At 38.2% G+C, this 18,427-nt stretch overlaps 1 protein-coding gene across 2 annotated transcripts in view; it reads left to right on the forward strand.

The window, feature by feature from the left end:
• Window positions 1-9,274, forward strand: part of edil3a (EGF-like repeats and discoidin I-like domains 3a) — a 197,711-nt gene extending 188,437 nt beyond the window's left edge. For both annotated transcript variants that reach the window (XM_041788413.1, XM_041788414.1), the window contains exon 10: window positions 6,075-9,274. In XM_041788413.1, coding sequence (XP_041644347.1) covers window positions 6,075-6,224 — 150 coding nt within the window. In that variant the 3' untranslated portion in view covers window positions 6,225-9,274. The remainder of the gene's footprint in view (window positions 1-6,074) is intronic.
• The last annotated feature ends 9,153 nt before the right edge of the window (window positions 9,275-18,427 follow it).

The following is an 18,427-nucleotide window of genomic DNA, read 5'->3' on the forward strand; positions in this document are numbered from 1 at the left end:
GAAAATAATTCTTATATTCAACCATTAATAGTAGGATTTGATAACCTTAAATATTATGAGCATTTTCTCTTCTGTTCTTTGCCTCTCAGATGTACAGAGACAGAGGGAGAAATGTCATAGGGCAGAATGCCATTTGATTTTGTGCTGTTTGCTTGTCTGCAGATGCAAGCCATGATGTCTGACTACAGTCTAAGCTTTGAAAAACAGGGCCAGGAACAGGTTTCACTGCAGGAGAGAAATGATGAAAAAGAACGGAGTATGAAAAGGTGGCCTGCACTCGTTTGTTTTAGACATGTGGAGGAAGGAAAGTAATGAAAGTGTACACCTGTCACATGATTTCAGCTTTAGCTGGCGCTAGCAGCAACACAAGAAAGCTCTGACAGTGACAGACTAAACAATTCCTCGAAGGCTGTTTTTTTATTGGAAACACACACACAGAATCACACATTCAAGGAAGACCACGCAGACGTTTGATATCCTGTCACATTATTGCATGTTGAGTGGGGACAATTGCATATTATATGGCCAGCTGCTTCTGGATCGTCACATTAGTGAGCCATATGTTTAATAATACAGCTTCAGGAGATATTAAACAGTAATTCATCCTCACCTTACTTGATGTAGGGTTCACAGCAAAGAAGACTGAGTTATGAAAGTGTCTTAAAGTCCCTGTAAATCAGAAAATAATATCTGAGCACACTATATCTGATAGGAAAAAAGTTGCTGGAAACATGTAAAAAGATGAGATTATGTGGGCCTGAATTTTGGATTTAGTCTGAAAATTTGTCCCCACTGTCAGGGCTAGCTTAATGATGCCTTCTTAACACTACAGCAACATAAAATCACTGAGCTCTTTATCTTTACACATGCTGCTGTTTAGCTGGCAAACCATGCCTCCATTGGAAACCCACCAGCCAAATGTTAATTTGTGTGTGCATTTGCCCACACTAGCTGACAGATTATTAAAAGTAACTGAGTGACTGGTGACAAAAACTATGTAGATTTAACTACAGAAACAAGGACAAGCAGCTGCGCTTTGAGAACAGGGGTGTAGGCTATATGCTAGAGTGGTTGTCTCAGTGTCACTTTAGCTCAGCACAGCAGGAACAAACATTACTACCTGCTGGAAATGTACTTTAAGTGATATCTCACTTTCCTGAAGCAGGCTGAGGCTTTGTCTCTCTCAAAACAGCAGCTACTCCCTGCTCTCTGCTAGCATCACTACATCAAGGTTTAGATAAGTGTCTAACAGTAGACACATTCTATTTCTGCAATGTTCATAACAATAAAAATCTCTGCAACTCACTACCATGGAGCATTTTTATTTGAAGAGCAACATCAGGAAATAGAGTGAGCTACTGGACAACTCAGCCTTATTTTTCATGATTTTGAAACTTGATTTTATATACTTGGAGAAGTTTTGGGTGGTTGATAACAGCTGCTTTACAGAGACTTTGACAGAAATAGGCATTAAGCTGTGATGCTAAAACATTTGATATAAATACACAGTATAAAGTATATAAATGGAGTTGTTTTGTACAGTGCATTTCTGCAACAGTGCCTTGACAAAGCTCAACTGTCATCACCCGTTAACACATTCATATTAATTCCATGACACCGTGGTATTTGTTGTTTCCTCCTGTTTATTCACACTGGTTATCGCTGCACTCTCCTGCTGGCTCTGCTGATCCAGTATCCCTTCTGTAATACCTCTGTTACTCCCTCCAAAGCTGGAATAGAGGGGGAGATCACTGCATCCCCCCATCAGACCTGTGAGACATTCAAGCACAAAATGTCACAAGGATGTAAACATTATGCCTTGAACCTGCACTTTGAATCTGCCCTTTTTATTTGTGAATAATTACAATTTTTATACCAATTCCATAGTGGAAACATCTTTTTACACCAAAGAGCATGCTTTTTAAAAGATTTGTTCTTGAAAAAAGAAGGCCAAGGCGATAGAGTGGCATGTAATGACAGACTAAAATGTGAAATATTTTCTTTTGAAGCAATCATATCAAAATAAAGTGATGGATTGTGGATTTCTCTCAAAGAAATGGTCAAGGACTTTAAAAAAATGCTTAAAGTTAATCTCTTTTTGATATGTTGATTTTCTTCTTACTTTCTTTTTGTTTTACTATTTTATACTTAGTCGTACCAAAATGATATTTTGCTACCATAAGGCCAAAACCTCATATCTACAAAATCTCCACTTTCCAGGGAATTAAAAAAGGCTGTTTTGTTTAAATGATTTAATACACAGTCATAGTTTACGTTGTTTTTTTGTTTTGTTTTGTTTTGTTTTTTTTAAGATTTATTTTTGGTCCTTTTCATGCCTTTATTTTATAGAGGAAGGACAGTGGATAGAATCAGAAACAGGGAAGAGAGTGGGGAGAGACATGCGGTAAAGGGCCACAGGCCGGATTCGAACCTGGGCCGCCCGCGTACATGGGTAGCTCCTTACACCACTCAACCATCTGCGCTCCCATAGTTTACATATTTTTGACACTGTTTGTTCAGTTAAAATTTCTAAAAACCCACTGAGAGATGTAAAGGGTGGCCAATAGCAGATTTATTGAGAAAAAATTACAATCATAATTACAAACAGTTACAGGGTTTGGCCTGATGCCAGCCATTAGGTAAATACCTTGTAATAAGTTGGTATTTCACCAAGCATTAACTCATTAATAAGTACTATAAAGGAAATGTTTACTTAATAATACTGTATTGATTACCAAGTAACTCCTCATTATATTGTAGCAATTCTCTAGTAATTAGGTGGCATTTTACCAATTAATTTATTAGAAATAAGATGAGAAATTTTTATGTAAGCTGCTTGATAATTGCCAGGTAACTTCATCATTTTGGCCCACTAAATTTAAGTGAGTCATTTCTGAATAATTTTCAAGTAATTATAAGGGTTAGGTTTAGAGTAATGTTAGGGTTAGCTGTTAGGTTAAGGCAGGGGTGTCCAAACTATGGCCTGGGGGCCAAATGCGGACGGCAGTCTAATTTTAATTGGCCCGCAGAAAATTCTAGCAATAAAAACAAATATGGCCCACATTTGGACATGGAGCTTGTGTTTGACTGCATTTCATAGATCCAGCACAAGGTGGTGCTACCATGCAAATTCTGTAAACAAACATTTTGGCAACAAGAATTTATTGATTTTTTTTTTTTTTTTTTTTTTTTGTACTAAACTGAGGCAGAACTGTACATGGTAAATATATTGGCAACCAAAATAATAACATCTTGTTTTCTAACTCCCTGATGAGTTTCTGCAAAAAATAGCAAAACCAATAATATTCCAGGGGTGGAGCCAGTGGCAGCTAGGGCCAAACAGGGCCCCCTAATATCGGATTAGCATCCCCAAAAAACCTGAAATTGATCATCTATTTACCTTGTCAGCCATTAAATTGAGCTTTTAGCGTCAGTTTAGGCAGGCTACAGAGTAAAGTTCTGCCCCAATCAGCTGATCTAATGTGAGCCCACATCAGCTGAAGCCATTCACTCTCGTGCTGCCATATTCAAACTGCTCCTGCCTGGCTGCTTTCTGACACTCTCTCTGCAAGCTGCTCTTGCAACCTTCCTCCACCCCAGTTCCTGCTTTATTCTGCTCCTGACTTAATCAATGTCAATCAAACTTTCAGACAAACTTACATAAACCTTGCCTCGTGGATATTAAAGTGGCTCCAACTTCCTTTTATATTTCTGGATGTGGCCTTCAGAGAAAAAGGTTTGGGACACCCCTGGCCTAAGGGGTAGGGGGTTAGGGTTAGGGTACAGTACCACATAATTACCAGAGAATTACCACAATATCACAAGGAATAACTTGATAATTCATAATTCATGCATTACTACTTAGGTACATACTCCCTTAATAGTAATGTATTATTGAGTTATTACTTGGTAAAATTCCAACTTATCAGAAGGTTATTACCACCTTATTCTTGAGAAATTACTAGATAATTACCACTTATTTCTATTGAATGTGTAGGTATTAGGGCTTGCTAAAATGAAGTGTCAGGTTTTTTTTTTTCTCTTTTGTTTAGGGTAGCTTGTGATACATGTTATGATGGTGTTGATTTCAGCCTCACTATGCAATGATAATGACTCCACTGTGGTGTTAATAAATGTATGCCCCTTTAAAATACTTATGGCTGAATGATTTTTATTCATGTAAATATTAAATTAAACTCTAGAAATTATGTAGCCTACAGGCATACTGTATATGCGTCTCCCTTTGTGTGAATTACAGGTCTAAAAGACGGCTCTGGTTTATGGAAAACTTTATTAAATGTTTCATTCAGTCAATTGCGTTTACATTTTTAAATATGCATCCAAGATGGCAAGCTCTCATTGTTCTACAAGTAGCCCGAAGCTTGGGAAGTCTTTCTGCATTAAATGTATGGGTTTTTTTTGTTTTTTGTTTTTTGTTTTTTTTTTTTTGCTCACTTAACAATGAAGAGATTCCTGTTACCAGGCAGTATTACAGTTGTCCATCTGTGTGAATGAACCAATGCCTGATGTTGATCTCAGTTATCATATAGGCCCTAGGAAGTTTGTATGAGTGGCTTCTTTTACGTCATTGTGCTTTTAGATTCAAATGTTGCGAAGGTGTCTGTGTTCACCCCAAGAATCAAGGATGAAGAGTCATTTATGTTATCTATATAGCAAAATAAAACAAAAAGTCATGGCTGTGTTTGACCATCTAAATCCAAACCAGTCCCTATGATTGCTTACAGGGAGAGTAAGTTAAAGATACTTTTAAAAAGGTCAGCGTCTGTCTCTAGCACCTGCTTGGCTTTGCCTCACTGACTCCTCTCCACATAACAGTGACTCCCATCACATCCCAGTTACACAGCCATACTCATGTCTGTTTAATTGTAATGATCATACGCTTTGATGAAGCAGCCCCTGTTGATACATTTCCTCTTAATATACTTCTCTCTACTGGCTAATAAGCACCCATCAACACAAAGCTTCTAATAATCAACAATTACAGCACACATCATGTTAGGACAATTAGCTTATTTGCATGTGCTGCTTTGTTAAATCTTGAACTGCTGATGCCTTACAGCTTCTGAGTTGCTATAAAAGAGATGCACACGCTGAAATCTCTCCCTTGGCAAGCTAACATGTTTAGCTGAATGCAGCTGGATTTACATTACTTACCCTGGACGATGTGGTACTATAGCTACATAATGACAGTTTAGGTGTGATTTTCCAGAATGCAAACAAGGCTGCTTCAGTGTTTTATAGATCCAGAGAAGGAGAAAGGGGGCTTTTCTTTTATACCACAATATAACTTAGTTTCAAAAGACATTCTTTTACTGGGGAGTTAAAAGAATTGCAAGAAAATGAGGTCAAAATGTTTAAGGTAGGCGTTTATGACTATGTCAAGCATTCCTTGAGACTTGTCTCCTTTCATCTGGCTAGATGACGCTAGACCCTTGAAGGTCCACAGGACTGAGTTATTTGTCATATTGATCTCCTTCACACCAATTGGTTAAACTGTGGAAAAACACTTTTTTGTGAAGTTTATGGATCATTCAAAATGCATGTAGACATTTTCTGATGTCAACTGATGAAAAATCCCATTGTACTCTGAGCTCCCATAAGTAGGTCTGCTGAAAAGTTCAAGTGTTTCTATTCAGAGGTTTGAAAATGTGATCACCCTTGCATAAGATGTATGCTAATAACATCCCACAATAAGCAGCAGAAACAATAGAGGATGTCTGTCACTAATTGTGAAGGAGGGACTCCCAGCTGTGCTGTGCTAACAATGCACAATTTTCCTCAGGGGAGCGCTACTGATGTGCTGACGTATAGGGAATTAAAGGGAAAAAAGAGAAAGAGAACAAGAATCAGGGTGGCTTTAGAGGGTGTCCTCTCATTTTCTTTGTTTGAATTGACTCTGATTGTCTGCCTGTCACTCAGTTTCTGCACAGACATGAGTCCTTTAAGATAAAAGCCTGAAGAGTAAAGGGAAGAAAAGCAGCAGGAATAACCCTTTAGTTTCTTAGATTTTTATTTCTGATAACTTCATAAATTATATTTGTGTTTTTTTTTAGGTATTCCAGGGAAACTTTGACAATGACACGCACAGAAAGAACGTGATAGATCCACCCATCTACGCTCGGCTCATCCGGATCCTCCCCTGGTCGTGGTACGGCAGGATCACTTTGCGTGTAGAGATACTGGGATGCACAGAGGAAGAGTGAAGACCTTTTTTCCTCCATCTTTTTTCCGCCATCGTCCCCTGTCCCTTGGCATACTGGATTATCTTACCCAGTATTTCAGAAAGAAACTGTGCAACCTGTAAAAAGAAATCAATTTACAATGGATTTTTCAAGAATACGTGTTTGGTTGTGGTGGGTTGCTGTTTGTTCTTTTGTACAATGATTTCAGACCTACCCCTGATCCACTTTTAGTCTTTGAGTTTCCTCTTTAAAGCGTGATCTTTGTCTTTTTATTCTTCTCAAGAGTCACCATCCTGTTTGGAATGAACTTCTGTAAAATATAAGGGGGGGCAGAGTTGGGGATGGAGTCAGGAAAGGGGGTCCTGATGTGATTTTAACTTAATGCCATGAAAGCTATTGTACAGTGTCACTTTTTGACAAAGATGTGAAACTTGTCTTCTGTGCTTCATTGAACATGATTAACCCACTTCATAACATTATAATCTGTCTGAAATACCATGTAGAAATCACCTGTCATCACATTATCAAATATATTTTTATTTGGATTCCTACACTTCCTCAAGCCATGCTTTTACCTGAACAGACACTGGCATTACTACATCAATCCAAACACTATTAATGCTCTTGTATAATATGTAAAAGACTAAGAAATTGCATGGTGCGTGAATTATACATGTATATTATGACAAATCATTTAAAACCTGCAGCCTTGAGAGCAATGGCTTTGATTTAGGGACCTATTTTTATGTGCATTTTTAAACAGTTCTGAAACATTAATATACACTGCAAAAGCTTACCTAGGATGACAGATAGGTGCGGCTATAAACAAGCTCTGCAGTGACGTGCAGGGCTGCAGCACTGACACTGAGGCTTATAGGCTGTCTGTTTTCTTTTTCGTTGTCTTTTTTCTTACTTTTTGATTGCATCACTTTTCTATTGGAAATATTGTTTGTGCTTTTTTTGTATTTATTTAGGTTTATTTGTCTCATCTGTCTGATGCATAAAATCCTTTTGTAATGTCTTTGTTTTGTCATGGAGATCTACGTTAAATCAATTAAAAAAGCTCAGGATAGATGTCAATCACAACAACCCACAAGTGTTTAACTTTTGGCCACAAAGTGTGTAATATTATTTAAATAAATGTCAAATAAGTAATATCAGTTATTTATATTACACCCATATATGCATTTTTCAAATATTCATAGCATTCTTTATTGCCTTGATAGATAATATTACGGTTTATTAATAATTTTATTTGAAAAGAGAGCTGATTTCAAAGATTTAGAAGATTATAAGTGTTGTTATTAACTGGAATATAAAATAAGAATCTTCAGCTGTATTATAGCACAAAGCTCTAAATTGATTATGGGAAGGGTCTTTATTTCAGGGAATCTATTAGACATGATATTAGCACAAAGAGTAAGGAAATTTGAGTTAGGTAGATTATTTCTTTATTGTATCAATACTTCTTGGCAATAAGTCTTATACAGTTGGAAAGCCTGTTTATTTCCCCTTTAAATGGTGCCACATTTGTAAGGAACATGCATTTGTGGGATGAGCAGCAGAGCTTAGTATGTAGGTTGCACCCATTAAACATCTCTGCCAATGCTGTTGCTACTGACTCTTGTTTTGAGCTTCTGGTACCCCTAGGTGCTGACAATCAGGTCCAATCCTGATTGGCACCTGAGTATCAGCACCTGTGGGCATGGGCCATGTCAAAGTGTCTGCTCCAAGAATCAGCCTGCCACATTTGACTGATCCAGATAGGGCCCATGCGATAAGGCAACTTCAAGCAGGTGTTTCCCAAAACCAAGCTGCATTATTATTTGAAGTGAGCCCTAGTAACATCTCCAATCTGAAGGTCAAGTTCCATATAACGGGGATTTTAGAGACAGGCCGTAAAGTGGGCATCCCAAGACCGTTTCAAGAGTTGAGATTTGCAGGGCGATATGGCTGACGGTTCTCTGCCCAGACAATCCAGAACAGACTGTATGCAGCCAATCTCAAGTCTCATAGGGCTGCCAGGAAGAAATTGTCCTTTACTTTCAGGCCCAATACTACTGGTGTCTGCAACACATGCACTGGAACCTGAACATGAGGAGGAATGTTATGTTCAGATTTTGCCTACAGCAGTTTGATCATAGGATCAAAGAATGCTATGCTGATTTCTGTATCAATAGAGTAACATATTTTGGTGGAGGCAGGGTGATGGTGTGGGTCAATATCTTGTTACAGCGAAGAAATAATCTAACACAAATATCCTTATTCTTTGTGCTAAGTTTATAGAGGTTGCAAGGTACTGTCACATGAAAAAGCAGCACTCTGCATTATCAGGCTGCTATTGTAGACATATTAAGGTTACAGGATGCTGTTTGTTAAATTTTCTATGAGTTATATCCTGCAGTATAGGGAACAGCGATACTCAGTTGGTTACATAAAATAAAGCAAACAAGTACCTGAAGCATCACAGCAGTGTCAACACTTCTTCACGGGTAAAAAAAAAAAAGAAAAAAAAAAGAAGCACTGGATTACTTCAGTGCTTTCCACCCTCGACTAGTTTTCCCAGAGCTCTCGAGTGCTACAATAACAGCTTCAGGGAGCTGTGTCTACTCTTATGCTTCGTGTTTCACCTGTCAGGTTTCAGTCACTAAACTAACAAATGATTTCATGTAGTGAAATATAACGTCTTTGTTGTGAGATCACAGCCCAGCCTGAAATAAAGTCAGACTTTTACAAACCATGATTATTTTGACGCCTTTCTGAATCATTTTAATCAGAACTTGATTAGAAATAGAACCGTGACGTTTCTCAAACAGCATTAGGTTCTTTTATATACACAGTGCTTAACAAATTTATTAGACCACCACCCACAGTAAGGTTTATGTCACAGCTGCCCTAAATTAACGGCATTGGTAATTACCAAAATCATTTTTTATGTCTCTGCAATGGTTAAAACACCAATTATGTAGAAGCTCTTTAACCCAAATGATATTTTTAATGCTAAAATATAATTGTTGTTGTTATCCATTAATTTTCAAATTAACTGATTTACAAAAAAACTGACAAAAATAATAAAGCACATTAATATTTCTTGATTAATATGTCAAATTATAGTTATTTACTTGCATTCCTGAACAGAAAAAAAAGTTTTATTGGTTAAATGTTATGCTTGATTAATTTCTGACTTCTCAGAGAAGCCCAGTGAGCTGGCTTAAATTTGGGTATAAAAAGGTGAATTCAGTTTGAAATTCCTCATTCCTGTTCAAACTGTTAAAACATGGAGAGCTCACTGAAAATGAAAGAGTCCGCATTAAAGCACTTCATGATGCTGGATGGTCTCTGAGACAAATATGACAGGTGATCTAATAAATTTGTTAAGCACTGTATATATAAATATATATATATATAATTCTTCAAATCAATGAAAAGCACAGTTATAAGATTTATTAGAGAGAATTTCTCGCTGTTATGCTTAGCAGACTTTAAAATGTGGCATTTACAGTTGTCATGCCATCAACATGGTTGACAAGTATCCATTAAAAGTCAAATATTTTCTCTTATCTTGATGATTGGAGTAAGAATATTCAACTGATACCACTTTGACTTGCAATATCATCAACAATATATGATATCTATAATTGCACATATATGATATAAATGGAAGCGTCTCATTGCCCAGATGTTGCCATAACCAGTCTGTGCAAAATGTTTGAAGTGGGAATCTGTGTCACTCCTTACATCCACAGACATGGAAAAAACACTTTTTCTATCTAATTTATCATCTTGAACATTTTCTATGTTGACAATTGTTTACTCTAAACAACAAAACCTTGGCCAGCATCTGTTTTGATTGGTCTTTGTAGTCAGCTCCCTGCCAGCAGGCTGCTACAAAGCTTTGAGGAAGTTTGCATGATGTATGAGTTCTAACAGTACAGTATAACAAAGATGTCCACAGGCACATTATGTTGTTGCATATCATACAGATCTAATAGCCTTTACTTTATACTCACCATTCCACTGTCTTGTGCATTGTAAAACTTCATCTCACGAGTTTGAAATGGGAGCAGGAGTGGATAGCTCATCCTGTCTTTGTATCTCTGTCTGCTGTTCACATATCATTTCTCACCTCCTCACCCTGAGTGTCGATCACGATGTAGAAAACGTACCTATAATAAGGCTGCTTAGGTTCAAGCCTGCGGAGGAGAGTGAGAAACTGTGTACAGTCAAAAAAAGATGTTACTTCAAACAAAGGCTCTTTCAGTTTGACAAATAAAAACATATCTGTGAAAATGACATGGTTTCTGTGGTTTCTGTAGATGTCTGATCATGTATTGTTAGTTGCTTCACTATAAAACATTAGAACAGTGTTAATCAACGTGTGGCTCTTCTGTGTTGATTTGTGGCTCTTCTATATCTTAATTTGAAATATTATTCCCCCAAAAACCTTGAAAAGGGAAACTTTGACCCTAGAAATGATCAATTGCAATCCACCTTAATCAGTTTGTTTCCCACACTTGTACAGTAACGTTTAATTTATTCTTTGTGTATTTCTCTTGCCCTTACTTACGTTTTTTGTCCCTTTTTTTCCATTTTTTGCCACTTTTAATCAATTTTTGCTGCTTTTAGCCCCTTTTGCCACTAGTCTTCTTTTTGTTACTTTTAATCCCATTTTTGCCAAGCATATCCTGCTTTTTGCAACTTGCCATTTTTTTCCCCTTTTTTTGCCACTTTCGCCCATTTAGACTGCCTTTTGCAAATTATCCCACATTTTGGCCAATTTTAGTCACTTTTCACTCATTTTTTTTGCTACATATTTGCTGCTTTTGAACATTTTGCCACCTGTAACTAATGTTTTTGTCACATCTCAACCATTTTTGCCACTTCTGTCCTTTCTTGCCACTTTTCTCCACATTTTTGCCAATTTTCACACAAATTTTGTCAATTTATGCCACCTTTGCCCATTTTTTTCCACTTTTTTGCCACTTTTGACTACCTCTTACTTGTTTTTATTGCAGCTTTAACCCTTTATTGCCTCTTTTCACCACTTAGATTGCAGTTCTTGCAAAGATATTTTTTAAATAAGAAGAAATAATCCACCACACACTGAGATAGACTTTACTTAAACTTTATTATGAGCAAACAAGATGTTTCACCTGTAGCTTCTTCAGGTTCACCCAGCATAATCATATGGGGATACACAGGTGTGCTTTATACACATGGTCACGTGACCAATAATCAACGTGTGCATGAGGATATCTGTTTAATATTTTTGTTTAATATTTTTTTTAATAGTTTGGCTCTTTGGTTGAGCAGGGTTGAGTAACACTGTATTATATCCTTTTAATCCGTTTAAAGTCATAAGCTAAAGTACCATGTTTGTTAGCTTAAATTTACTGTATATTATTCTTATGAAGTAAGCACTATGGCCACAAACTGATGCTTTATACTCTTGCAAAATGTCAAAGTACTTCCCTGAGAGTATATTATGCAACTTTTGGAAACGATGTCTACTTTAGCACCAGTTTCTCAGACTGAAACAAATTAGTTCCCCTGTGATTGGCTGGGTTTGAAAAGTCAACTGATTCTTCTTGAATTGTACTCTGACACTAAAACACCATTGCTTCACACCATCCCTGAATGGATGAGGCTGTCTCTCTTCTCCTACAGGTAGAAGGACCCTTGGAGAAGGAAAGGTTAATGTAAAAATAGATAAATGTATTCATTCATTTAGAAGCCCCATCCTTTTGGAAGTCATTATTTTTAAAGATATTTGTTATATTTGCTTAGTTTATGTTTTAAATGTGTCTTAGTCCCTATGCTCTTCAGTGCTGGATATGGACTGGATAATGGGGCAGTTAACAGGGGCAGCAAAGTGTGACGTGTCATTTGGCAATGTCCAGATCACTGATCTGGACTTTGCTGATGATGCTGTGATCCTTGCAGATGTCCTTGTCTTAACCTTCTGAGTGAGGATGCTGAAGTGTTGTGAATGCACATCTCCTGGGCCAAAACAAAGATCCAGGCATTTGGGGATGCCTTGGATCAAATCTGTGTCTGTGAATGGTGAGAGCGTGGAAGTTGTGAAGCACTTCACCTACCTCTGCAGCGTAAGTCATCAATCTTCTGACTGTGAAGCTGAGATCAACCACAGACTTGGACTTGTGCACAAGGCGACAGTGTGGCGCTTCTGGTATCCGAGCATGCAAAAGTCAAGAGTCTTTTGTTCATTGGTCCTCCCAGTCTTACTATACTCTCTCAGGCCCTGGACGTTGACTGATGGCCAGAGGTGCTGACAGGACTCCTTTGAGACAACTTCTCTCTGGTGCATCTTTAAGTATCATAGGCATGACGGTGTATCAAGACAGCAGAGATGGGAAGGGTCAGCAGGAGCTTCTACGGGGACCTTTCAAGGGACTGATCCAGCTCACCGCATAGTGGGTGCCTAGGCCTTGGTGGGCTGGATCAGATGCAGGCTTCAGTCACGTGCGTCATGGAAGGGTTCAGCTGGAGAGATGGGCCCGGCGCAGGCTTCCAGGATGGCCATTGGGAGGCCAGAGCAGTACAGGACCAGCGTGCCGAACTGGCATATGCTCCCATACCTGACCTGACCTGACCTATGTTTAAAATGATGTTTAATACCTTGAAATTACTGGGAACATCAATGGTAACATTGTGTTTTAACAATGGAGTCTTAAGGAGATAAAAAAGGATTAGATAATCCCTTTTCCTTATAAATTAATCGTACTTCAAAGTTTTCAAGTGTAATTTGGACTTTTTTGCCACTTTGTTGTAATTCAGAAATGGAAGGATACAGATAGATGAATAAATGTTGAGTTTTGGTAACATTTTAGAATTCTAAAACTGTTTTTTTTTTTCATGATTAAAGTCAAGATGACAATATAAGTGGTAAACAAAGCATTTAAACCAAAACAATAAGGATTTACAGTATAATTTCAAAATGCACTGATGACTAAAGACAAAAGAATATGGAGCATCATTAATATCCTGACCAGTGGAAGCCAGGGCCCAGCTGTGGCCTTCCTGAAATCTGTCTGGACACCTTTAAATCTTTCACAGTGAATGGCTATTTGCCTCGTCAGGCATTAATGGAAAGTTGTAATGCAGCCTGTTGTTTGTCTTTAAGCATATTGATTGAGTTTTACACTCTGTAGGTGAGCTGTCCATGTTGCCCGGTCATCCTTTTGTTTTTCTATATGTAACCCTCAGTGAAAAAAAATATATGGACTCCTTTGCTTTAGGTGGTAATATTAACCGAAAGATTTTTGTCATCTTCAAGTATCTCTTCAATTATACCGTGAGGGAGTTTACTATAACGATTCATTCATGTCCTAAGGATTGCTGATGCAGCTTGTCAGTCCTACAAATTTAATGCCAAAATTTAAAACTAAGAAAATGTACAAATCTTATAGAATTTTTAAGTATACACAGAAGCTTTGTACTTTAATTAAGCAGAGACAAATGTTCCAGTAAAGAGTCTGCTGGCTTTGCACAGCACTCCACTCCATCAAGCCTTGCTCATTGTCAACATGGTTTTACCACATTAAGCTGCTCTATTGATTTTCTTTGTGCTGCCTCTCCCAGCTCTGTGTCTCTCAGGTGAGTTCTCACAGTCGTGGCAGGGAATCAAAGACTGAGTCACAGGGCTGACACAGCAGTGGAAACGGAATTGTCCAGTAGTGATTCTGTTTTTAAAGTGTCGCTGCGGGAGGAAGTAATTGCCTTCTTACTCAGGTGAGTGAAGGTACTTTCAATTAATAGCTGATTAAAAAGCAACCACTTTAGTCCGGAGCTCCTTTCTGTTAAAGCTTGATCTGTAAAGATTTTTCCTTCAGAGTGAGAGTGACTACGTTTTGGTGGTCTTTTGGAGGAGTTGCCCTCGTTACATTGATGTTTTACATGCAGCTAATCAATACCGTACACGGTATTTATGCAGGAAAAAAGGCTTCAATCATCCAGAAGTGGTTTTTGAATATGTCCTCAAAATGTGTGGGACTTTTAAAAGTTTGTTTTACAACTTAGATGCAGTTATTTACTGCCGTTGCAGTGATATCGTAATCAGTGCAGCTGGCTGAAAAAACCTGATAAGAAATATTGTGTTCACAGATGTTAGACTGAATTAGCCAATGTGCACTGTTTTTCATGCATTAACTGGAGTCTGACAAAATAGGAAATGTGGCAGGATGAAGTTTTTGATAAAGAAATTATTTGCCCTAAAACTCACCTTAAAAGGCATGCTGTATATTTTGCAGGGAATACTACCAATATTTGCAAAATGCTGAATAAATTTTCCTCCTTGTCCTCCTTGATTAATCTATTGTGCATCTAAAACCATTTCAGGATTCCTCCCTTTGATTTAAAAAGCTGTTATATTTATGCAAGACATTCTCTGCTGTAATAGATCAATCTAACATGGTTTTCTGTCTAGATTTAAATATTTGTAGACTCTTTTCTGTTTCTTGACCTTTTCATTCCCTTTCCAATTTCACTCCTTTTTTTATTTGGTCATGCAAGGTGCATAATTCTATTACTGCATTCAAAAGGCGGGCCATATTTATTCTGGGGAGCCACTGATTAAATTTAGCTTTGCAAACTGATGAAATGAGTCGGCAGATTAAAGCCCCCATTGCACCGTGTGAACCTGCGGTGCAGGGAGGCTAAAACATTCATTTACAAAGAAGCCTCTGTGTAACAAGAAAAATGTGGTGATTTGATAATGCCACTTTTTGTGTAAGGCAAAAACCGTATTCAAATGAGTGTGAAATTGGTCTTCTCTCACTCTGACATGTTATTTTATGAAACAAATTATATAAGCTGTTGAAAGTGAGTGAAGGAAAAGATGTAAAACCATAGTTGATATGTTATACAGACACTAAATGTTCACCAAAGAGATAAGTGGAACAAACTTCAATGAAGGAGTGCTACTTTATTTGAGGAAAAAAATCCCTGACATTAAATTCCAGAGAGAAAAATGGTAAAATATTGCACAGTAGCATGATAGAACTTCATATTATCAAATTTGAGTCTTGCAAGGACCTGTTTCAATCACAGAATGGTGCAGCACAGCCTGAGAGATATTAAGAGTAGCATATAATGATCCAGAAAGGTTATTTTTAAGAGGGCAGACTGAAAGACTGATGAATAAAGCTATTTAGTGGTAGGATTTAATATAATCCAGCATCTCCTAGTCTATTGCGTGTACTTAGAACTACTTGTAGCAATGTGTGGAAATTATAGGTCCTGTTCCCATCAGGAGCTTGTCCATCACTGTACTGTAGCATGTTACATTAGGTGAGCAAGAGTGACAGCTTATATTACATTTAATGCTCTCCTGCTGCTCAATAGGGTGACAGTGAGAAGAAAAGTGAAACATGAGCTGCCTTCTACAACACAGAAAAGGCCCCAGTTTAAAACATTTGATCAAGAAAATCTTTTTTTTTTTCTTTAGATGAAATGTTCTTCTGCTGGATGCAGTAAACCACCGGGAAAAAAGCCCAAGCTGTACTTTTGCAGAATCTCATCTGTAAAAGAAAACCCCAGAGAAGAGGACATTATGGTTTAAAGCTATTACATGTGCTGCTGTTCATGGGGAAAAAAGAACAGTCTTTTTCATATATTGCCTTGTAATGTACAGGGTTAACTTTGAGTGCTAGCCAAATGATGCTAGTAGTCTCACTGGGGATCACCTGATTGCAGTGAATAGGTCTCAAGTGATGTAGTCTAAAGACACCTGTGTCTGGAAGGTCCCGTCACTGGTTAATTGGTATTAGTGGCTACCATTGCACCAGGAAGACAAAAGAATACTCCAAGCAACTCAGAGAAAAGGTTACTGAAAAGTATAAGTCAAGTGATTGTAGAATAAAGACATCAGTGTCTGGAAGGTCCAGCCCTGGATAATCAGTATTCCTGGCTACCATTACACCATGCAGACAAAAGAACACTCCAAACAACTTAATCAGGGGATGGATACAAAATATTTCTAAGGCACTTCTGGGAATTCAGTTAAATCCATCATCAAGAAATGAAAAAGAAGGAATATGGCACATGTGTAAATCTGTCTAGATTAGGTTGGTCTCACAAACTGAGTGACCCAGAAGAAGACTAGTGAGAGAGGCCACCAAGTGAAAGAAAGTCCTTTGGTTGGATGAGTCCAAAATGGTGCTTTTAATCACCACAAACACACTACCCCCACTGTAAAGCACGGTGGTGGCAGCATAACGCTGTGGGGATACTTCTCGGCAGCTGGTCCTCGAAGGCTTGTAAAGGTAGAAGGTTAAATGAATGTGGCTGTTATGATACTGTCTGAAGTAATTAATCGGATGTGTCTTGTAGCGGTAGGTGTGGTTGGTAGGCAGAGAGAAGCATGGTCATATTTATGTCACACAGTAGGGGTGTGGTGGCTCTGACTGATCAGCCTTTATGAAGTATACCTCTGGAGGTGTAGCAAGAGGCTGAGGAGTAATGGACTCCAAGCACTACCCCTGAGACACATGGGAGACTGATTCAGGATATTGTTTTTTCTTCAACACAGCATGGATTTGGGAGCACATCATAACTGAACGGATAACAATAAGAGCGGCCTGGCCGCAGGAGACCGCTACCGTTGGTTGACGGAGATTGAGCTGGTCATGGTATGCATGGAGCCCGAAGAGAGTAAGTGATCCACACACACAAACCCCGCAGACGGTGGGAGTTTTACACTCACACAGGGTTATTCAGTTACCAAGCACACATAAAATGCATCATGTAGGGTAAGGTACTAGGTAACAGGCCTGCTAGTGCTGGGGTTAGTGTAGCAGCGTAACAGCGGCAAAATATAGGAAAAACCTGGAGGACAATTTATTCAGTCTGCAAGAGATGTACAATAAGGTGAATGTTCTTGGGCCAATTCAAAGCCTGGACCTCAATCCAAAAGAGAATTTGTGGCTGGACTTGAAAAGGGCTGTTCATGCCTGATCCTTGTGCAAGTTGACAGAAGGAAAGTGACACAAGGTTGAAAGCCTCAGTTCTTCACCATATGAATATTTTAAACAGTAAAATCTATTTGTGGTGTGAAATTTGAAACCGTATAATTCACATTAGGCCTAAAAAACTGATTGTTTTGTTACCATTTATATCCACCTTGCATACTATTGAATCCAACCAAGGTAAAATCCAGTCCAACCAAATATATTGTCCAGGAAGAATAAACCTGTGGTGATGCTGATGAATAACTTTATGCAGATCATATAGCAATCTTTTGTCAGTCCAGCTTTGGGTGCCTCTGAGCGTGTGGCTTCTCTCAAGTCTGGAGGCATTTCAACATGAACACAAAAAAAAGAACGGATGGAGTCGTTTTATTATCACTCTGACACAGCTCACTTGGTCAAGGTAGATTTCTTAACAAGATTTACGGCACAACTACAATACAGAGATCCCTGCCTCACTCTACAGATGTTACACATAAAGTGATTTCCAGTCCTGATGTTGGCGTATCATTTTGTTCAGTGGTTCAGAAGGGATGGAAAATACAGCATTACAAAATGTGAGGCTGGGTGACAGGATGGTGTGGAGCAATACTTTAAGGTTTCTGATCCTTGTATCAATCACTGTCTCTTTTGCTCATTTATTTGACCAAGGCAGATAAAAAACAAGCTCTTCTGACAGTTCCCTAATGTAAAATATATTGGAACTGCATTTAGTTCAACTGTTTAAAACACATACAGTCTATCCTGCAACATTCACGTAACACGTCTACACAGTGTTCGGTTTGCACCTCGCACTATGGAGCAAACTGTCCTTCCTGGTCTGTCTTTGGAATTCCGAAGCATGTGGCTCAATCTGGGAAAATCTATCCACAACATGTACTTCATTTATAACAAGGCTTCCATGTTTGTAAGCAAAAAAAGGTACAGTATGATGTCAATTTTCATCATGCTTCTGCTGGAGTTTGGTCTGTCTGAATCATTACAGCAGTGCCTGATGTTTAAGCCACATTCTATACAGGCTAAATTTGTCTGCATGCTGCTTTTTTGTCACAAAAACTGTATTGAGGACTAATGAGCTCCAAGGAACCTGTGATATCTCTCTTGTTATCTTCTTTGCAGAGTCTTTGGGGAGTTCTTGGCAGAACTGGGACAATTTTGTGTGCACTGATAACTTCTTTAATAAAACCCATGCAAATACTTTTTGGGTTCCCTAATTGCAAAACACTCAGGTTAGACAGA

This window comes from Cheilinus undulatus, linkage group 5 (assembly GCF_018320785.1).
Source record: "Cheilinus undulatus linkage group 5, ASM1832078v1, whole genome shotgun sequence".
In the NCBI taxonomy this organism is placed as follows: Eukaryota; Metazoa; Chordata; class Actinopteri; order Labriformes; family Labridae; genus Cheilinus; species Cheilinus undulatus.